The sequence below is a fragment of the Helianthus annuus genome, chromosome 10 (assembly GCF_002127325.2).
Source record: "Helianthus annuus cultivar XRQ/B chromosome 10, HanXRQr2.0-SUNRISE, whole genome shotgun sequence".
Classification (NCBI taxonomy): domain Eukaryota; kingdom Viridiplantae; phylum Streptophyta; class Magnoliopsida; order Asterales; family Asteraceae; genus Helianthus; species Helianthus annuus.
In genome coordinates, this window is record NC_035442.2 from 77,775,776 (window position 1) to 77,798,807 (window position 23,032).

Here is a 23,032-nt window from a genome sequence, read left to right on the forward strand (position 1 = left end):
CATGTGTCACCAGGTCAGTCTAAACATTGAGTAAAGTCTTACCAGTTAGCCAAATACTAACAACGATACATGACAAGTTAATGTTGGTTGGGCCTAACAGTATTTCGCCCGCCCGCACAAGCAGTCCTTGGACAGTCCATACCATGTAGACCCGTCATTTGATGGCACTTATTACAGATTAGGACAATTGTAAAGACATGTATAATCTAGCTCATTTTGAGTAGTTAAGGCATTCATTTCAATATAACTTAACCATTATAGTCCGGTACTTTGAGTTTTGAGGTATAAAATTATCTTTTGTTTGGTTGTCTCTATGTTTTCCCAACTGGGTCAGTCAAGCCACCTATCCCTACTAAAATCAACATTTATATCTGTTTTATGATTGACTTTTGGTTGCTACATATGATTTTATAAATATGTTGCACATGGTATATATACTATTACCAGCGTTAACTATCCCTACTAAAATCAACATTTATATCTGTTTATGTGAATGAAATATAATTGTTATGCTTTGTTTTAAAGTTATGAAATTCAACATTTATTTATATATATTAACAGAAACTTGCCATGAATAGTGTTGAAAATTTATTATTATTATTATTATTATATTAAGTGATGAACGTTTAATAATTGTTATTAAAATCATAGATGATGAACATTTAGTATATTCAATTAGTAGTTGTAATTAAACTTTTTTTTCTTGGCTTTCTAATATAAGTTTTTTTTTTTTTTTTTTTTTCTAATTTTTTGAAAACGATTTTGTATTCAAATAGAATATTTCTTTCGTGTAGGTATTGTGATGAAGTGAACCAATTATGACCCAACAACATCTGTACATGTATGTGTATTATCGGAATCGGTATCGGTGTTTGGCTTTATGATTTTCGATTTATGTAAAACATGTGATGATATCCTTTTGGTCATTCCACGACTTTATTTTTTTGGTTTTTCTCTTTAGTTTGGTATAACGAGTTATGATACGAGCCGATACAAACTAAATTCGCGCCGCGTAGCGCGGAGGAATCCCACTAGTTAATATTATTGAATTCAGTTTTTTAATTATCATTGTGGGGATGATTTTATTTATTTTCAAGTAAAACAAAATGTCTAAGTGAGAACTATCAAATATGAGTGATTGGAGTAGTGCTTAAGTTGAAAAATAGCAAGATGAGGGACTGAAGATGTTAAGTTAAAAGGATTTGATCATTAGGGAGTTAATTACTGTTTTCGTCCATGTGATTTGTCAAAAATCACTATTTCAATCCATTAGTTTAAAAATTGCGATTTCAGTCCCTGTGGTTTCACTTTCGTAACCATTTCAGTCCCTGTGGTTTCACTTTCGTAACCATTTCAATCCATTATTCTGTTAAGTACAGGGACTGAGATGGTTACGAGGTGGACTGAAATGGTTACGAAAGTGAAACCACAGGGACTGAAATCGCAATTTTTAAACTAATGGACTGAAATAGTGATTTTTGACAAATCACATGGACGGAAACAGTAATTAACTCATCATTAGGTGATTTGTGAATGTAAAACTAAACTGCACCTTCTAAGCTAATGCCTAAATGCCTAATGATGTATGGAGGATTTGATACATTAGATTAATTTGATATATAGTAAAGATTGAAATTGCATGTGTATGATACTTGTCATAAGTGGTCAAAAGTGAGTTAAAATGAATATAACAAGTTTTTTATACAAATAAGAATGTTTCAAACACTAATAATTGGTTAAAACGAATTCTCAAAATATATGGCAAATACACAGTAGTTTTAACATGTTCAAAATACTTCCACAAAATCAAAATTTTGGTGTGGTAACAAATTCATTTGGTGCTTTTTGTAACATACTGGTTGGTTTGGGTTGGGTTGTATAAAATGATGATTTTTACAGAGATGGTGTTTAACATGACCAAACAGATAAACTACGACGAATTATTAGTTAAAGCGATAACTAGTCAAGTGTGGTGAAAGCTGGTCATAAGACCTCAAATTGATTAAAAACCACAACGTCGAGTCCCAACATAAATTTACAAGTAGAAATTGTTTACATGTACAAGCGTGGAGAATGAAAAACAATTCATAATAATTTCCACGCTTATAACAATAGAATAAATGTTTGCACAGTGCAAAAAACATTAAAACTTGGTGTTAGTAAATTCTCTCTGCAGTTGAAACGGGCCGAAGAAACACAACAATTACTGTTATATTATCGTTACTGCCACGCTCAGCAGCCTCCGTTGCCAATCTCTTGGAGCACATTCGTGGCTCTTTCACCGTGTCCTTGATTATGTTAACAACTTCAAGATTGCTTACAACGTCCCATAGTCCATCACTAGCCATCACCTGAGATATCAAAACCGACAGGTTAGGTAATGACTCAAAATGGATAAATTTTATCATGCAGGTGAAACGGGTCAAGTTGACTTGTATGCACCTTTTTACAAAAATATATCATGCTATATATGATTTAAAAATTATATTACTATAATATAATCTTTTTTCCCTTAATGACATTTAAGAAGTTGTATGCATTAACTATACACTTTCGACAACTTTCAATTCATTTGATAGTCTCCCTTTCAACTACTTTTTTTATATACACATCAACCAAACATGTGAAAAATACCAACTGTAACATTTTTCATAATTTTTTATTGGTTTTGGGTAAAACATTAAAATCATAACAGGTTGCAAATAATATAGTGAAAAGAGACTAAAAACCATCATACCAGATACTCATCATCATCCGAAAGTACAGTCTCGGTAACTTCTGGTTCTGCAGTTACCCACGGCTTCAGATCATCATCACCGATAGAACGTGTGACCTGTATGATCAAAAAAACATATCATTTCATTAATAATCTAATATTACTATTAACATGACACGTTTATAAGTAAATAAATGAAAGAAATGTCACCTGTAGGGCAGCAGGACCAACCCTCCACGTATCAAACTGCCATTTGACTTGACCACCAAGACCGGTAACGCGTTCTTTCTCATCAAGACAACTTGCAACATGGTCCTACCAAAGAAAAAAAAAAGAAACTAATAACCACATACACGTCAAGAAATACGTAGACCACTTCTTTTTATGGAATTTCTTATAGTAAATTTGGGTTAAATAACAACCTTACTAAGAGGATACGGGCAACCTGCCCGACATATGATCGCCCTGCAATCGCCAGCATTAGCAACATAAAGCCTATTTTGAACTATAAGAGCGGTAATTGCTGTACAACCAGGATGATAATCTTTCTGGATAAACGCCTTAGATTTACGCTGATTATGTAATTCCTTTCTGAATGCGACGTCTGTGTTGATGAATGCTTCTTTGAGTGCATCTGTGGGACTGTTATATAAATATAGATAAAAGGTCATTATGGTTGGGTTGACCCGCAACATATACTGTCCATTTTTGAAAAACTTGTAAATAATTAATGCATTAATTATGATTAGAAAAATAACATTATGGAACAACAATCCCGGTCTTATACAAAAATGGTTGGGAGGTTGTATGATAAAAATAGATAGGGCTGCAAACGAACCAAACGTTTGGCAGGAAGTTCGTTTGTGTTCGTTCGTTCATGAAACAAACGAACATGAACAAGAAATTTCGTCCTTTTAGTTAAATGAACGAACATGAACAAAGGCCCCATTTGTTCATTTATGTTTGCGAATGTTCCGTAACGTGTTCGATTGTGTTCGATGGTTCATTAGTGTTTTTGGTTTTATATTTTATTTAAATACTTCAAAATTCCGACGAATAAAATATTTAATAAGTGTTATTTTATATATCCTGCTCATGAACGCTTGTTTGTGTTCGTTTGTTTCCATTTGTGTTCATGAACATTAGTTTGTGCTCATTTGTGTTCATCAACGTTCGTTTTCGTTCGTTGCATAAAATTAACCAACGAACACGAACAAGTCCATCACCTTAACAAACGAACACGAACATAAAATCTCGTTCGGTAAGTGTTCATGAACAGTTCGTGAACACATATATTTCTTAACAAACGAACATGAACAAGGTCTTGTTCATGTTCGTTTGCAGCCCAAAAAGTTGATACGTGGTTAAAAACCGGCGTTCGTTATTGCGTAACTTTATGTTTTTACATAAGTTTCAATCTTGAATGGCCTACTTTTAATAAGATTTGTGTTTATGCAGGTTTAACGAAGTTTAAGGAGCTTTTCGGGAGCTTTACGGGTCACCGGGTCAAAAACCGGAGCACCGGGACGCGTTACGGATCAATCGGGAGTGCGAGGAGTGAAAAATGGAGAATTGGTGTTCAAGAGGCCGTCGGCGACGGGGTATAGCCCGTCCCGGACGGGCTCCAGATATCCTCGTGTGCCAGAATCACCCGTAACCAGACACATAGGTCGTCGGCCATAGTTGAGTTTTTGGGAGCCCGTCGGCGACGGGGTCAGACCCCGTCGGCGACGGGTTGGGGATTTCTGAAATGTGAAAAGATGGCTTTTCTTGGTGGAATTCGATTTTCATTGGGGGTTTTTGCATTGAATACGGGAGTTACACAAAAATTGAGTTTGAATGGGGTATCTTGGAGCCTAATTCTGGGATCATTCACCAACCATTCAACCCAACTTCATCTACACAACCCGAATTCATCAAGAATCGTGACTATCATCATCTTTCACAATCATCATCCACCAAACCCTAGTTCATCCAATCATCATTCCTTTCACCATCATCATCCACCAACACCCTAATCCTCATCCTTCTACCATTCCACAAGATTCAAGATGATTCAATTCGCATCCCAATCATTCGGTGATCAAGCTTCTTCAACCATGAGCGGCTAATCATCTCGGTTTCACCCCGGTGTAGGTAGTTGTTAATTTTAGGATTTCGAATTGTTCTTGTTCCAACTTAGTGACAATTTGTGTTTGATTTTTGAAACTTTTGATAATAGTGTTACATTTGTTACGAATTCGTAAATTGTCGAACGATGTTAAAAGTTATGACTTTGCGAGATGGTGATATGTAATTGTGCATTGTCATGGTTAGGATTTACTTGTGTTGATTACAAAGTGTATTTTTGTCCGTTCTTCGGGACGTTGATAGCTATTAGCACCTAAGTCACGGTACACTAAATCCGTTAATCAAATGCATTTGAGTTGAATTTAAAACTTGTAGAAATCCTAAGTTAGCAATTACCGAAACCGGGTGTGATTCCTTTTTCTCATTATTGTTCTAGTAATCAAGTTTTTCGTAATCGTTAATTATTAGTTGTTAATCAATCTAATCAATTCACTTAGTCTAAACTCACATCTTTCAATTAAACGAAAACTAAAAATTATTCTAGCAAGCTTCATAAAATGTGACATGCTTGATAATTCAATTGAATCCACACACAAACCACATACTCTTCGTGGTTCGACCCCTTGCTACCACTAACACATAGTTAAGGGTAATTTGGGCTTATGAATATTATCTTTGACCGGAGCGCGACACTCCGATCAAAAGTAAACCTTGACCTGTTCTCCCTTTTAGCTATCTTTTTTTATTTGATTCACTAGAGAAAAAGCAGAATCCAAATTGACCCGTTAGTAAGCAAGCAAACGGGTCGCCACACCTACTTGTAAACAAAAGCATACAAACCTGCTGGTGCAATCCAGAGTTTGCAATAGTCGTGGTAGAGCTCGAACAGAAAATTCTGCCGCTGCAGCACCTACAGGCACCCCAATGTTAAGGTTAAAATGACTTGTGTGTTAAGGTTAAAATGACTTGTTACACACACACACACACCATATATATAAAACAGTTTCTAATTTAATAGTTGAAACCATATTGTCTGTGTGTACCTCGATGACCGTCAAAGATTCCAAACATATGAATATCATTTTCATTCCACAAACGAGGCATAAGAAAATGTGTATCCTCCATAGTCTCCCTTCTTCCACACGTAGCAAAAGAACCCCAAGATAAAACCGGAACGTACAGTGAAGAATTTTTCAAATAATTACTCCAACTTTTCACATCAAAACCACTTTGACAAACAGTCTTCGATATATTCTCACCCTGAGAAAACCAGTTTACATTCTCTTTAAAGGGTTGAACCATTTTAGTGCTGTCATCGGTTGATTCAACGACGTCATTCTCTTCCAATGTGAAGCTCTTGTTATTTTCAGATATCAGATCAAGCTCTGTGACTATATCGTCAAATGAAGGTCGATTGTCGGTGTTGGCATCCCAGCATCTTTGAATCAGTGACAGTAATCTTGGTGGAGCACCGGATTCGGTTCCGGCAAGAGCAGGTCTGAGTTGTTCAGACACAACGGCTGCCGTAAGTTGCTGCTCAGTATAGTTCATTTCCAGCACGGTGTGAGCCTGCCAGTAGGGGATCTTGTTATTTAAAACGGCAAAGAAAAATGCAACAGTTTGCTAAAAAAGATATTTAAGGAACTTGCAATACCACATATATTTACTATTCTTAACTCTGCATATAATATGCCACTTATTGTTAGGGGTGTGCACGGTTTGGTTTGGTTCGGTTCAGTTTTCGGTTATTGTAAACAGTTCGGTTTTGGTTTTTTCGGTTTTAGCAACGGTTCGGTTTTTGGAACAAAATTACGCAAGATTCAAAAATAAAAAGTATAATCCAAGATTCAAGAATCTTTCTTAGATGTTTACATTTAAGTTATCAAATTTAAACTGTTTAAGTAATATTGTTCACATAAACCAAACCTTCTGATCCATTTTTATGTTTCTCCAAAGTTTTTATTAAGACAGTTTCGTTTACTTTGAAAATCATTTAATTTATATGTTAAATTTTGTTATTTCTTGTAGGCAATGGATAAATCATTTCAAAGATAGATAAACATGTTAATGTTTTTATAACAAACATTAAAAAATGATTTTTAGGTTATTCGGTTCGGTTTTCAAAAAATTGAAAACCTTAAATTTCAGTTCGTTTTTTTTTTTTCGGTTTTGGTTCAATTTTTCGGTTTTCTACTCACCCCTACTTATTCTACTCTTCATTTGAAGAAACACAAAGTCTACACTTGCAAGTTACATTCGACTGCCGATTTAATTCCAAAAAAAAAAAAAAAAAGAAAATCTCTTCTGAATAATAGAAACCACAAAACAGGAAACTGTATTATTTTCACATATGTTTGTTAATTAAAGTAAGCATTGCAATGAAGTGTGACAAGTTCGAAACATAGCAGGAACTGTCACATAAAATTACACAAAATTAGATAAATAGAAGATTACTAACCTGTGCTTCAGTGCGAAGATCGGTATATGGGACAACACCTGTGAAAAGTTCACTGTAATGGGTTAAGATTGAAGTTTCGTGTTTCTATTCATACATGATACATTACTTGATAGCTTCTTTATTTAAAATGGTTAACACACATTTAGTACACTTAGAAGTTTTCCTTTTTAGTACACATTTCCCTTACTACTAGAAAAATTTCTCATGTTACAAAAAAAGTAAACAACATATAATAAAATTAATTTCTAGTAATAAAGAATTCGATTGAAAGTAGAACAATACCGGTGATAAATCTTTCAAAAATAACTGTTTTGATAAATGAATGTTCCGCTAAACAATGGGCGAAGCTATAACTACTACAAAAAAAGACTTTATCTAACTAATTTCCATTATAGGGTTACGCTAATCTGTAAATATCATGCGATAAAAGGCAAGTCATATTGTCATGGGATTCTTACTTGATAGTAATTCCAAAACTGTATACGTCTGATTTTTCAGTATGAATTTCTTTCCTCAATACTTCAGGTGCCATGTAGATAATAGTACCTACCATATTCTTCTTATGAAAACCACCCGTTGGCTTGCCTGATGATCTCCAGTTCTCCAGTGTGACTTTTTGAAGATCGTATTTGTATTCAGACAAACCGAAATCTGCAAGATGTGGCCTCATGCTTTTGTCAAGCTGCATCAAAATGACAAGTTTTTATTTATTGAAAAATAAAATGGCTATTAGTAGAGTAATTATTAACAGTTTGAGATAATACAACTGTAATAACTTACAAGAACGTTGGCTGGCTTCACATCTCTATGCACAATTCCAATGTTATGAAGATACTGCAAAGCATTTGCTGCAAAACAGAGAGCACAAAGGGTGTAAGTGTAACTTAATTTTCATACTCCTACCAAAATGATATAATAATCAGATGCAATTGCCGAAACGCTAGAAAGAGTATATGGGTGACTTGAAATTGTAATAATCAGATAATCAAGCAGAAAACCCCCACCCAAGAAATCAATAACGATAACAAACAAACAAATGGTAAAATCACAAGTGTTAGCTTTACCTAGCTGTTTAGTGATCATAAGTGCTTGATCAACACTTGGACTCCACTGCTCAACATGTAACTTGTGCGAAAGATTTCCAAACTCATAGAACTCGAAAAAAAACATGTAGTTTGGCGGCCTCGCATGTGCCGCCACCAACGTTGCAATTCCTTCATGATCCAACTTGCTACAAGTTCCAAACCACACACACACAAAAAAAAGAAACATTTAATCAAACACTTGGTCTGCAACATGAATTCCCCTTCAAACCAAACTCAACAACATAGTATCAAATCATATTGAATTGTAAGCACATATTTTAATTGAAAAATCATCTAACCATAACAACTGCAATTCTTTATGAAACTTATTGATATCTTCAGAGGTGGATAAAACTGGCTTTTTAACAGCAACCCGTTTGCCGTCCAAAGTTGCATCATAAACAACACTCTCGGCTCCTGCAAATGTGAAATTGTTTGGATGTTGTGATGATTTTAATAAAGAAAAATATGCTGATACCTCTGGCAATTGGGAGCAAGATTGTGTAGGAAGAAGGGGGAAGATGCAGAGGGATTGAATCGCTGGTGCAGCAGCCTCTGATGCAAGTGTTGGGATGAATGATTTGTAACCCCATGATCTTGATTTTTTGGTTTGGGGTTTGTAGACTGAATAATAATAATAATAATAATAATAATGATTGATTGGTGTCTGTGTTTTATGTGCAGCAGGTGTTGGTGGGTGGGAATATCGTATCAGCTTCGTGTTTTTTTATTTACATTTTGGTTGGTGAAAATGTTGTGTTACTTATCATACATTTTTTTTAATTATAACAAACGGGTTTGTGCAAAAGTTCAACTAACAGGAAATAAAATATATAAAATATATGAGAAAGGATCTATACAAGACAAAATCCTAATACGAAGCATACGTGAGAAAGAGGAATTGACAACTTTTATTATTCAAGGGGTATGGTGCTAAATTCTGTGTCGACCAATCAGGTCACGCATGGGACCATACTCTTATCAGACTAATTTGGTAGCTTTCTCAACCTCGCGTCGGCTAATCAGATACAACCTAGGTCACGCGCAAGGTCAGGGCCAACACAGGACCAAATTTGACACTTGGCTCCTTGGATGAAAACCCTTACTGGATCTTGCGCCGGCTACACGGGATATCCCCGATGGTCGCGCGAAGGCAAGAAGCGTAGGTAATCCTAGAACAAGTACCAAAGGTACAAGTGGCAGAGCAGTGGACCAATGAGCGTCCAACAGGCTGTATCCGATCGTGCTCCACAATTAACAACCGTACAAGAGACAAAAAGCATGCGCCGACCAGTGCTCCACGATCTCCACTTAGCCGCTGATGACAAACCAGACAACAAGGACAACGGCCAGGACATGTGGATCCATTCAGCGTGCGCCAGCTACCCTCTCGCCTAGAAGCACCAACGGTCGTGGTAGAGGGGACAAAACAGATATTCCTTGTTGTCGACTGCAGGCCCAAGGCCCATCAGCCCATCTCCTTCCCACACCTCTCCGGCTATAAATAGTGAACCTCATCTACAGGTTTAAGGATCGCTTCCTTGCTTTCTCACTCTTAATCACACACTTTTATCCTCAACGCATATACTTATTCTCACGCCGGATGGTGGTTACGAGGCGAACTCCCCATTCTCCTCCTCGTAACGAGCTTAACGGTGTGCTTAGTGTTTTGTAAGATCATCACATCATAGCTTGGACGAGATAAAGAAGGTTAACCTTATTTGTCGAGGCACAAACCACAAACTAATCACCAGATTAGTTTGTTGTTTCTTCATTGGCGCCTACCGATTTTTTACAATCACTTTCATCTTCTTTTCTGAGCTGTTTTTTCTCTCGATCTATGGCTGATCAGGGAATCCCTTTTCCTCCTATCAGTGCACGCTCTCAATTAGGTACGGTGGAGGACATCTCGCACGTCCAAAACCTACCCAATGACGAGTATACCGAGGGAGAGGGCACAAACGTTGGGGCCATCCGCGCAAGTGGTATCCGTACCACCCGAACGGTGACCCCAACAAGTCACGTTGTTGATCCCTCAGCACCAGCGCTATCAGGAATATCTGCGCTGTTAGGCCTACCAGAGGGAGAAACTCTTGCCTCCTTGTATGCAAAGAGTCAGGCAACTTTGAATCTCATCTACGCGCAACTGAGCGCACAACAGGGGCTGCTTCAAGCTCAGGCGCAACCATCTCCATTGGTGACACCTGCACCAAGACAAGTGAATTACGTGACACCGCCTCAGGAGCGCGTACAAAGACAGCAGCATGAAAGACCCTCATCACCAAGAAGGCAGAGTGCGCTGACACGTGCGACACTTACGGTGAAACTGACAGTTATTATGAAACTCCCTCACATGTGCAACAAAAACGTCCATTGAGTAGCCGGCTCGGGACGCGCAACATCAACGATGAATGGGAGCGAAACACTGATGAGAATGACTCTACATACCAACAGGAGGTAAGCTCATCAGTTTTCGATCGTCTATAGAAGAATCACGAGTCCTACAAGGCAAGGCCGCGCATAACGTACAACGAAGAGGCAGAGCATGACTTCAGCCTTGTCTATAGGCCAGCAGCAGCAGCTGAACAATCCAAGTTCATCCGGAGCATCGCTTTGGCACTTCTGGAAAAAGCCAAACTTCCACAAACTGTGGGTAAGTTTAATGGCCTTATTGATTCGGATGATCATATTCAGCTCTTTACAAGCATAGGTGTAGTGGGTGGATGGACCATGCCCATGTGGTGCCATCTTTTTGTTCAAACACTTACAGAGGCAGCTCGCGCGTGGTTTGACAGCCTCCCCGCAAGTAGAATCAATTCGTGGATCGACTTTCAAGAGAAGTTCCTTGCCCACTTCAACCAACAAAGGCGATATAAGCATGATACTTTCGAGGTCATGAATGTTTGGCGACGCGATAACGAGGGTCTGGAAGATTTTATCACTCGTTTCAACAAAGAGTATTTAGAGATCGGTGGCGTGAGCGAAGACTTGATGCACGCTCACTTTAAAAAGGCAATTCGTTGTGATAGTCTGATCCGGACCATCACAGGCAGATACGGTATGCCCAAGGAGTGGGATAAATTAATGGCAGCAGCCAAGGTGGTTGCGCAAACAGAAGAATCATTGACTGGAGGCAGGTCCGGTCATTATTCTGATAATCACTACTCAAGAATCAACGCGCAAGATTCAAGTAGGCGCAACAAGAAGAACAAAAACCCTGGCTAGAAGTCAAACCAGGCCAGCGATTATGAGAAAAGTCCTAGCTACAAGGAGGATGCGCGCGCCACGATTGACAGAATTGGGTACCGTAAGGCGATAAAAAATGAGAATAGGGAGAAGCACCGGTCTCCGTTGAATAAGACACCTAAAGAGTTTTTTATGATGGAAAACCATGACTTCAAAGCTCCCAAACCCATGTCAAACATAAAAGGACAAGTCCCTAATTTGTACTGTGATTTCCACAAAGACACAGGTCATCTGATAGAGGATTGTATCAGTCTCCGCCAAGAGATAGAAAAGGCCCTCAAGAACGGCAAGCTTGGACACTTGGTGAAAAATCAGCGTAAGGAGACGCGCCAGATACAAAGGAATGATGATGGGGGTTAGAAGAAAATCCACCGTTTAGAGACTCACACGGTCGATGGACCAAGAACAACAAGTGTTTTTCCCGATGGTGCGCGTGGGGCCTCGCGCCACACGCCCTGTCGTCATCACTGGAATCATCGACCACTGTGAGACAGACTATGTCTTTATCGACCCTGGAAGCACAACTGACATCATCTATAAGCAATGTTTTGACCAGTTTGATCCTGAAGACAAGGCGCGCGTAGAACCAGTGGATTACCCGTTGTCCGGTTTCTGTAACGAAACTGTGACAACTCGTACTTTACCGTCTCGTACATTACGTGTAACCATTGAACTAGTGTGATTACGTGATTATATTGATTGATTGAATGTTAGATGTTACGTGATTTATTGTTATTGCATATGTTACTATTTGAGCCGATTAGTAAACCATTACAAAAACAACCCACTCGGTCAACATGGTGGACTCGAGACCCATGTGGGGTTTCGGCCCACACCTACTCTACGTATATATACACATACACATCTTAGGGTTTTAGTTTTACAATCCTTGCAACCACAAAGCAACACACACACAAGCTCTCTCTCTCTTTCAACCGGAACCGGAACCAAGACTTTAGGCAGCCGACTACCTCTCCATTTTCCTTGTCTCGGTTAGCATCAACCTCTTGTTTACGTGTTTATATGTTTTGTTAGTAACCGGATTTACATGATTATTGTTTATAATCGGATATATGAATGTTATGTTTTTATGTTTGCCATGCTAGATGACCCTATCATGTATGAATTAGGGAATTATGCTAGTCATATTGAATGCATAGTAATCGGAATCAAAGGCCACTGTTATCGTTATTGTTTTGATTTGAATACATGTTGATTAACCGGCTGTAATGTTGATAGGGATTCAGATTTAAGTTGCATGATAATGGGTAATTTTATCACATGAATCCGATCGTATAGATGTTCTTGACATGTTATGAACGTACATGAACCTGTTGATTTCTGAATTGATTTCGGTGTTTGATCTGTTTTCCGAAACTGCCTAATTGTTTGCTGATATTACGGAATGTTAGTTGAATTGAAATTGGAAACTGATAATTGATTATAAATGCGTATTTCATGAATTAAGGAAACTGTTACATCCTTGGTTGCGACTCAGATTGCGAGTCGGAACCCACAGTCTCGACTCGAGACCACACAGCAACATCAGCCGAAACCATGGTTGCGAGTCTTGTTGCGACTCGTAACCAGGGCATGACAAGTCGAGACCAAAGGTTGCGAGTCCTGTTACGACTCGTAACCGGACCTTGGCAAGTCGCAATCTCACACAACAGCACGAACCGAAACCACGGTTGCGAGTCCAGTTGCGACTCGAAACCGGACCGGGACAACTCGAGACTGGCCTTGTTGCGACTCGAGAACACCACAGTTACGAGTCCCGCTGCGACTCGGGATCTCCTCGTCGCGACTCGAGACGGACCAACTGATGTTGGACTTTTACTATTACAGGCCCAACTGATTTGGGCCGGGCATTTGGATATTTGTTTACTGTTTGTTTTGGACTGCTATTGGAATACGTGTACATTGCCATGATCAATACGTGTTAGTAACCTACGTGCTTCATACGAACCTGACTTGTATAATAACCATGATAGGACGTGGTTGACCATTTACTTGCTACCTGTGCTCTTTGTGTATCTGCCGAGCAAACCAAGGTGAGTTCACACAGCCAAGGCATGGGATTCCCGGGTTGGGAATTGGGTTGGATATGTTGGATATGGAATGATTACACGTACTTACGCATTCACTAGACTATAGACCATCGTCCTCAGGATAGTCAGGACACGTTACGTAAAGCTTGCGTAACCCAGTATTTGCCATTTGTCTCCCGGGTCGGGAGGACACGTTACGTAAAGCCTACGTAACCCAATACCATCTACTGGCTTCCGGGTCGGAAGGCCACGCTGCGTAAAGCCTACGTAGCCCCCACGCGTACCATGTCCCCGGGGAAGGGCACGTCACGTAAAGCCTACGTGACCCTGTACGTATTCCTGTTCTCGGTAAAGAAGAACACATGGTCGGAAGTTAGTCTAGTAAGTACCACTAATGAGAAACCCTCATTAGTAAGGATAAACGTGGGAAGCCCCCACCAGTAATATAAACACAAGGTTTGGGAAGCCCCCACCTTTAGTACACACTAGTATGGGAAGCCCCCACTAGTTAAACTTATGCACCATGTTATGAACTTACTTTCTGTGAACTCGCTCAACTAGTTTGTTGATTATTTGCTGCATGCCTTGCAGGACCTTAGGTATACTGGGAGCTTGCACAGGGAGGAGCAGGTCGTTGTGGGAATACGGATCGTGGATAAACAATTGAACGTATAACTATTTTTAGTTACATTACTATGTTTCCGCTATTTAAACGATGTTTGGTTTTGAAACATCAATCATGTCATGATGATTTACATTAATTACTTTCATTACTATTAAATGCTATGTTTGATATGATTGATGGCTTGATCCTGGTCATGTCACGCTCCCAAGCGGTGGTACTCCGCGTGTGGGATTTTGGGGGTGTGACAGATTGGTATCAGAGCCATTGGTTATAGAGAACTTGGTTTTAATATGGGAAAACGTTTTATTAAAACCAGACTATAACCAGAACAGTGCTCTCAACGATCCACAACGACGCTTCGCTCCACGTGCAAGACTCGACATCCTAGGTAATAAGGTTTATGTTTATTGCCTGTTTGCTAGAACTGTTTAGAACTTTGCTCGCATTACGCTTAGATACACATGATACCATAGCATGAGAATCCCTACGTGCTTACACTTTTCTGTCATCGCCCTATTCGCGCACCATTCCTACCTATGCTACTTGTTACCATGAAGATCATGTCTGGAAGAATCAACATGACTCAAGCCCAGCTAGAGGCTCTTGTTCAAGCTCAAGTTGCTGCGGCAGTTGCAGCAGCTCAAGCAGGTCAACCAGCGCAGCAAGTTTGCACCTTTAAGAACTTCATGGACTGTCGTCCAAACTCTTTCAGCGGCACAGAGGGGGCAGTGGGACTCCTCCATTGGTTTGAAAAGCTAGAATCAGTGTTCGAAATGTGCGAGTGCCCTGAGGCTCGCAAGGTCAAGTTTGCCACCGGCACTTTGGAAGGAATCGCGCTAACTTGGTGGAACGCCCAAGTTCAGATCTTAGGGTTGGTAGCTGCTAACGCCACCCCATGGAACGATTTTAAGGAACTCATCAAGCGTGAGTATTGTACACGTGAAGATATTCACAAGCTGGAAGACGAGCTGTATAACCTGAAAATGGTTGGGTCAGAGATTGAAACGTATACTAAACGGTCGAATGAGCTGGCCGTATTGTGTCCCACTATGGTGGACCCCCCATACAAGCGCATTGAGATGTATCTCAAGGGATTGGCGCCGGAAATTCAGAGCCACGTGACGTCGGCTAATCTCGACAACATCCAGGAAATTCAGCGCCTCGCTCACCGTATCACAGACCAGGCAGTGGATCAGAATAAACTGCCCAAGCGTGTTAATGCTACTGCTAACGTCACCACCTCAGTTACTCCTGCTACATCTGGTGACAGTAAAAGAAAGTGGGATGGAGATTCCAGCAGAGGCTCAGCATCCGTTCAGTCTCAAGCTCAGCAGCAGAAGATTGACCACTATCAGAGTCCCAGTCAGCAATCCTCTGGTGGTCACAGACAGAGGAGATATCAGGGAAGTCAACCTAAGTGCTACAATTGCCACAGACATCACAATGGCCCGTGTAACAAGGGTCGTTGCCAAAGGTGTCTTAAGATGGGTCACGAGGCCAAAGACTGTAGGAGTCCACGGCCTGCGAATCAGAATCAGCAGCCTCAGCAACCAGCTCCACAGAACCCACAGCAGCAACAGCAGCCACAGCGTGGAAACCGGGGATGTTTCCAATGTGGGGCTGAAGGTCATTTCAAACGCGACTGCCCTCAGTTGAACCAGAATCGCAACAATAATAACCAGGGCAACAGGAATAACAACAACGGCGGGAACAACAACAATAATGGCAACGAGGCTAGGGGACGCGCTTTTGTGCTAGGTCGAGGCGACGCAGTGAACGATCCCAATGTGGTTATGGGTAAGTTTCTTCTCGACAATATTTACGTTACTGTTTTGTTTGATTCGGGTGCGGATACAAGCTACATGTCTGTGAAAATGTGTCAACTGCTAAAACGTGCACCAACACTTTTACCCACCAAACACGTAGTAGAGTTAGCTAACGGTAAAAGTCTAGAAGCCACGCACGTAGTTCAGGGTTGTAATCTTATCCTAGCTGGCCAAGCCTTCTCTATTGATCTCATTCCCATAGTTTTGGGTAGCTTCGACGTTGTGATTGGGATGGATTGGTTATCCCAACACCAGGCAGAAATTTTATGCAGCGAGAAGATTATTCGCATTCCTCGTTCGGGTCAGGAACCTCTAGAAGTTCAAGGCGACAAGAGTGGTGCAGTGGTTGGCATCATCTCTTTCTTGAAGGCTCAGAAATGTTTACGAAAGGGGCACACTGCCATTCTGGCACTCGTTACAGACGCATCAACAAAGGAAAGGAAATTGGAGGATATACCAGTCGTACGTGACTTTCCTCAGGTGTTTCCTGAAGACTTACCTGGCTTACCGCCTCATCGTCAGGTCGAATTTCAGATCGAGCTCGCTCCAGGAGCAGCACCCATAGCTCGCGCACCGTATCGTTTAGCTCCATCGGAATTAGAGGAACTGTCAAAGCAGCTACAAGAACTCTTGGAAAAGGGTTTCATTCGTCCAAGCTTTTCGCCTTGGGGAGCTCCAGTACTTTTTGTGAAAAAGAAAGACGGTACGTTCAGGATGTGTATCGACTACCGTGAACTCAACAAGGTGACGGTGAAGAACCGTTATCCTCTTCCGCGCATCGACGACTTATTCGACCAGTTGCAAGGGTCGTGCTACTATTCGAAGATAGACTTGAGGTCAGGTTACCATCAGCTGAGAGTCCGGGATGAGGACGTCTCCAAGACTGCGTTCAGAACTCGTTATGGACACTACGAGTTTCTTGTCATGCCGTTTGGGTTAACGAACGCGCCTGCTGTATTTATGGATCTTATGAACAGGGTGTGCAAACCCTATCTTGACAAGTTCGTCATTGTTTTCATCGACGACATTCTGATTTACTCCAAGAGTCAGGAGGAACACGAGCAGCATCTTCGCCTTATTTTGGAACTTCTTCGGAAGGAACAGCTGTACGCCAAGCTTTCTAAATGCGACTTCTGGCTTCGTGAAGTCCACTTCTTAGGCCATGTGGTAAACAGGGATGGGATCCATGTCGATCCATCCAAGGTAGATTCGATCAGAAACTGGCCTGCACCGCGTACGCCGACAGAAATACGCCAATTCTTGGGTCTGGCAGGTTACTACAGACGGTTTATTAGAGACTTTTCGAAGATTGCTCAGCCGCTTACGCTACTGACACAGAAGGGTGTTACCTATCGCTGGGGAGAGCCCCAGGAGACTGCTTTTCAGCACCTAAAGGATAGACTTTACAGTGCACCTATCCTCTCTTTGCCAGAGGGCACAGATGACTTCGTGGTATATTGTGATGCATCCATTCGGGGACTTGGATGTGTATTAATGCAACGCGACAAGGTTATCGCTTACGCCTCTCGTCAACTCAAGGTTCATGAACGCAACTACACGACGCACGATTTAGAGCTGGGAGCTGTGGTTTTCGCACTTAAGATATGGCGACACTACCTGTACGGTACCAGGTGCACGATTTACACCGATCACAGAAGTCTCGAGCATATTCTTAAGCAGAAGGATTTGAACATGCGTCAACGAAGATGGGTTGAACTACTAAACGATTATGAATGCGCTATCAAGTACCATCCAGGCAAAGCCAATGTTGTGGCTGTCGAAAGGACACTCTACCACGGCGCGTGCGAGCGCTACAGCTTACGATTCAGTCTAGCCTTCCTGCACAGATACGAGATGCTCAGGCAGAAGCATTGAAGCCCGAAAACATCAAGGCTGAAGCCTTACGCGGCTCAAGGCAACGAATGGAACTAAAGGAAGACGGCGCCTACTATGTAACGGGGCGTATTTGGGTCCCACTTTATGGCGGTCTACGCGAACTTGTAATGGACGAAGCTCACAAGTCTCGCTACTCGGTACATCCAGGGTCGGATAAAATGTACCACGACATCAGCACTACTTATTGGTGGCCTAGTATGAAGGCCCACATCGCTACGTACGTTGGAAAATGCTTGACCTGTGCGAGAGTCAAGGTCGAATACCAGAAACCAGCTGGCCTACTTCAGCAGCCTAAGATACCGCAATGGAAATGGGAAGAAATTTCCATGGATTTCGTTACAGGCCTACCCAGATCCCAGCGTGGGAACGACACTATATGGGTGATCGTGGATCGACTCACCAAGTCTGCACACTTCCTACCTATAAAGGAAACGGATAAGTTCACCACTCTCGCAGACGTCTATCTTAAAGAAGTTGTTTCGAGGCACGGGGTGCCCACGTCCATCATTTCGGATCGCGATGCACGATTCACGTCAGAGCTATGGCAAACGATGCATAAATCCTTCGGCTCACGGTTAGACATGAGCACAGCATATCATCCTCAGACGGATGGGCAGTCTGAGCGTACGATCCAAACTCTAGAAGACATGCTTAGGGCATGCGTTATCGATTTCGGCAATGGCTGGGAAAAGCACCTCCCTTTGGTGGAGTTCTCGTATAATAATAGTTATCACACCAGCATTCAAGCCGCTCCATTCGAGGCATTGTACGGACGTAAATGCCGGTCACCTCTCTGTTGGGCAGAGGTGGGGGATAGTCAGATCACGGGTCCAGAGATTGTAGTGGACGCCACAGAAAAGATAGCACAGATACGACAACGCATGGCGGCAGCACGCGACCGTCAGAAAGCCTACGCGGACAAGCGTAGAAAGCCCTTGGAATTTCAGGTCGGGGACCGGGTTTTATTGAAAGTCTCACCCTGGAAGGGTGTGGTACGTTTTGGCAAACGGGGCAAACTAAATCCGCGGTACGTCGGACCATTCGAAATCATAGAAAAGATTGGCAAAGTAGCATACAAGTTAAACCTACCAGCTGAACTCGGGGCAGTTCACAATGTCTTTCATGTATCGAACTTAAAGAAGTGCCTATCAGATGAAAACCTCATCATTCCTTTTAAGGAACTCACTATCGACGAGCGGTTGCAGTTCGTCGAGGAACCAGTTGAAATCACGGACCGGGATGTGAAGGTCCTCAAAAGCAAGAGAATCCCTCTTGTTCGAGTTCGTTGGAACTCCAAACGTGGCCCAGAGTACACCTGGGAACGCGAAGACAGGATGACAGAAAAGTACCCCCAATTGTTCGAAACCAATGCTACCACCACTGAGGCTGAAGCTACTACTTCGGAATTTCGGGACGAAATTCCAGATCAACGGGGGGAGGATGTGACACCCCAGGAAAATCAGTGAACAATACAGTTTACCTAGCTTCCTCAGTGAGTGCATACCAAATTTCGGGACGAAATTTCCAATTAGTTGGGGATAATGTGACAACTCGTACTTTACCGTCTCGTACATTACGTGTAACCATTGAACTAGTGTGATTACGTGATTATATTGATTGATTGAATGTTAGATGTTACGTGATTTATTGTTATTGCATATGTTACTATTTGAGCCGATTAGTAAACCATTACAAAAACAACCCACTCGGTCAACATGGTGGACTCGAGACCCATGTGGGGTTTCGGCCCACACCTACTCTACGTATATATACACATACACATCTTAGGGTTTTAGTTTTACAATCCTTGCAACCACAAAGCAACACACACACAAGCTCTCTCTCTCTTTCAACCGGAACCGGAACCAAGACTTTAGGCAGCCGACTACCTCTCCATTTTCCTTGTCTCGGTTAGCATCAACCTCTTGTTTACGTGTTTATATGTTTTGTTAGTAACCGGATTTACATGATTATTGTTTATAATCGGATATATGAATGTTATGTTTTTATGTTTGCCATGCTAGATGACCCTATCATGTATGAATTAGGGAATTATGCTAGTCATATTGAATGCATAGTAATCGGAATCAAAGGCCACTGTTATCGTTATTGTTTTGATTTGAATACATGTTGATTAACCGGCTGTAATGTTGATAGGGATTCAGATTTAAGTTGCATGATAATGGGTAATTTTATCACATGAATCCGATCGTATAGATGTTCTTGACATGTTATGAACGTACATGAACCTGTTGATTTCTGAATTGATTTCGGTGTTTGATCTGTTTTCCGAAACTGCCTAATTGTTTGCTGATATTACGGAATGTTAGTTGAATTGAAATTGGAAACTGATAATTGATTATAAATGCGTATTTCATGAATTAAGGAAACTGTTACATCCTTGGTTGCGACTCAGATTGCGAGTCGGAACCCACAGTCTCGACTCGAGACCACACAGCAACATCAGCCGAAACCATGGTTGCGAGTCTTGTTGCGACTCGTAACCAGCGCATGACAAGTCGAGACCAAAGGTTGCGAGTCCTGTTACGACTCGTAACCGGACCTTGCCAAGTCGCAATCTCACACAACAGCACGAACCGAAACCACGGTTGCGAGTCCAGTTGCGACTCGAAACCGGACCGGGACAACTCGAGACTGGCCTTGTTGCGACTCGAGAACACCACAGTTACGAGTCCCGTTGCGACTCGGGATCTCCTCGTCGCGACTCGAGACGGACCAACTGATGTTGGACTTTTACTATTACAGGCCCAACTGATTTGGGCCGGGCATTTGGATATTTGTTTACTGTTTGTTTTGGACTGCTATTGGAATACGTGTACATTGCCATGATCAATACGTGTTAGTAACCTACGTGCTTCATACGAACCTGACTTGTATAATAACCATGATAGGACGTGGTTGACCATTTACTTGCTACCTGTGCTCTTTGTGTATCTGCCGAGCAAACCAAGGTGAGTTCACACAGCCAAGGCATGGGATTCCCGGGTTGGGAATTGGGTTGGATATGTTGGATATGGAATGATTACACGTACTTACGCATTCACTAGACTATAGACCATCGTCCTCAGGATAGTCAGGACACGTTACGTAAAGCCTGCGTAACCCAGTATTTGCCATTTGTCTCCCGGGTCGGGAGGACACGTTACGTAAAGCCTACGTAACCCAATACCATCTACTGGCTTCCGGGTCGGAAGGCCACGCTGCGTAAAGCCTACGTAGCCCCCACGCGTACCATGTCCTCGGGGAAGGGCACGTCACGTAAAGCCTACGTGACCCTGTACGTATTCCTGTTCTCGGTAAAGAAGAACACATGGTCGGAAGTTAGTCTAGTAAGTACCACTAATGAGAAACCCTCATTAGTAAGGATAAACGTGGGAAGCCCCCACCAGTAATATAAACACAAGGTTTGGGAAGCCCCCACCTTTAGTACACACTAGTATGGGAAGCCCCCACTAGTTAAACTTATGCACCATGTTATGAACTTACTTTCTGTGAACTCGCTCAACTAGTTTGTTGATTATTTGCTGCATGCCTTGCAGGACCTTAGGTATACTGGGAGCTTGCACAGGGAGGAGCAGGTCGTTGTGGGAATACGGATCGTGGATAAACAATTGAACGTATAACTATTTTTAGTTACATTACTATGCTTCCGCTATTTAAACGATGTTTGGTTTTGAAACATCAATCATGTCATGATGATTTACATTAATTACTTTCATTACTATTAAATGCTATGTTTGATATGATTGATGGCTTGATCCTGGTCATGTCACGCTCCCAAGCGGTGGTACTCCGCGTGTGGGATTTTGGGGGTGTGACAGAAACGGTATTCCCTCTAGGCCAAGTCAGCTTCCCAGTCAAGTTGTCCAATGCGAAGCATTCAAGAACAATTGATGTTAACTTCATGGTCATGTCGGTCAAGTCAAGACACGACGTCTTGATCGGTAGAGAAACTCAGGGTCAGATGAGCATGGTAACGTCCACCCCACACTCAGCAATTGGTTTCCTGATAGAAACAGGGGTGGCGATTATCTACTCGAAGAAAGAGGTTATGGCAGCTATTGAAGTTCGGCTGGGGAAGTGGATCTTGAACCGCAAGTACCCCGATCAAACCGTGACAATAGGTCCTGCGATATGAGAAACAATCCGATCGTTCTTAAAGCATGTGATCTTTCAAAATATGGATATTTTCGCCTGGACGCCATCAGACATGACTGGCGTCCCGCGCGAAATTATAGAGCACTGCTTGAATACCTTCCCGTCAGTTGAACCAAAAGGTGTAGAGAAAGCGCAGCCTTGGGTCTGAGAAGACCAAGGCAATGAACGAGCAAGTCTGCGAGTTGCTAAAAGCCAGTATCCTACGCTCGGTACGTTACTAAACCTGGGTCGCAAACCCGGTGATGGTCGAGAAGTCTACATGAGGGTGGCGCATGTGTGTTGATTATAAAGACCTTAACAAAGCCTGCCCAAAAGATTGCTATTCTCTTTCAGAGATAGACAAGAAGATAGATTCTCTCACACCATTCTGCTGGAAATGCTGGATTGTTATAAGGGCTACCACCAAGTCCAAATGGCCCTTAAAGACGAAGATAATACTGCCTTTCACATGGAGATAGGTATCTTTTGCTACACCAAGATGCCTTTCGGGCTCCGCAACGCTGGCGCAACTTACTAGCGCCTGATGGACAAAACCTTTGGAGACGACATCTGAAAGCACATCGAGGTATATATCGATGACTTAGTGATCAAAAGCCCGAAAGAAGATCAGATGCTGAAATATATTGAAAAGACTTTCAACTCCCTACGAAGTGTCAACATGAAGTCAACCCGAGCAAATGTTCATTTAGGATGGAGGAAGGCAAGTTCTTGGGGTTCATGGTCACCAAGGGGGGATTCAAGGTGAATCCAGAAAAAGTACAAGCGATAGAAAGGATGTCATCTCCGCACAACATCAATGAGATGCAATGATACACGTTAAATTATACATGTTTTAATCCCCCAAAATACTTCCGTTTTAAGCGTTTTTGACCGAAATTGT

General features: G+C 41.8%; 1 protein-coding gene across 2 annotated transcripts; it reads right to left on the minus strand.

Annotated features, from left to right (window-relative positions):
- Positions 1-1,968: 1,968 nt before the first annotated feature.
- Positions 1,969-9,023, minus strand: LOC110885401 (protein kinase and PP2C-like domain-containing protein). Of its 2 annotated transcripts, XR_004869408.1 has the most exons (13): positions 8,808-9,023; positions 8,629-8,746; positions 8,309-8,475; positions 8,025-8,092; positions 7,703-7,926; positions 7,245-7,296; positions 5,830-6,355; positions 5,627-5,696; positions 3,249-3,358; positions 3,139-3,181; positions 2,927-3,031; positions 2,738-2,833; positions 1,969-2,351 (listed from the first exon to the last, which is right to left on the minus strand). XR_004869408.1 is itself a non-coding variant. In XM_022133088.2 (12 exons), exons 1-12 carry the CDS (start codon positions 8,920-8,922, stop codon positions 2,157-2,159), a joined length of 1,956 nt encoding a protein of 651 aa, XP_021988780.1. In that variant the 5' UTR covers positions 8,923-9,023; the 3' UTR covers positions 1,969-2,156. The 2 variants fall into 2 exon arrangements, 1 of the variants encoding a protein (XP_021988780.1); XM_022133088.2 differs by having other exon boundaries at positions 3,139-3,358.
- Positions 9,024-23,032: the final 14,009 nt, after the last annotated feature.

Bases quoted from the DNA above. Each gene is read 5' to 3' on its own strand.
- LOC110885401 (XM_022133088.2), bottom strand. From the start codon at position 8,922: ATGGGGTTACAAATCATTCATCCCAACACTTGCATCAGAGGCTGCTGC. The intron at 8,093-8,308 runs GTAAAGCTAACA...TCTGTTTTGCAG, and splicing joins TATGATCACTAAACAGCTAG to CAAATGCTTTGCAGTATCTT. The intron at 7,927-8,024 runs GTAAGTTATTAC...ATTTTGATGCAG, and splicing joins TGAAGCCAGCCAACGTTCTT to CTTGACAAAAGCATGAGGCC.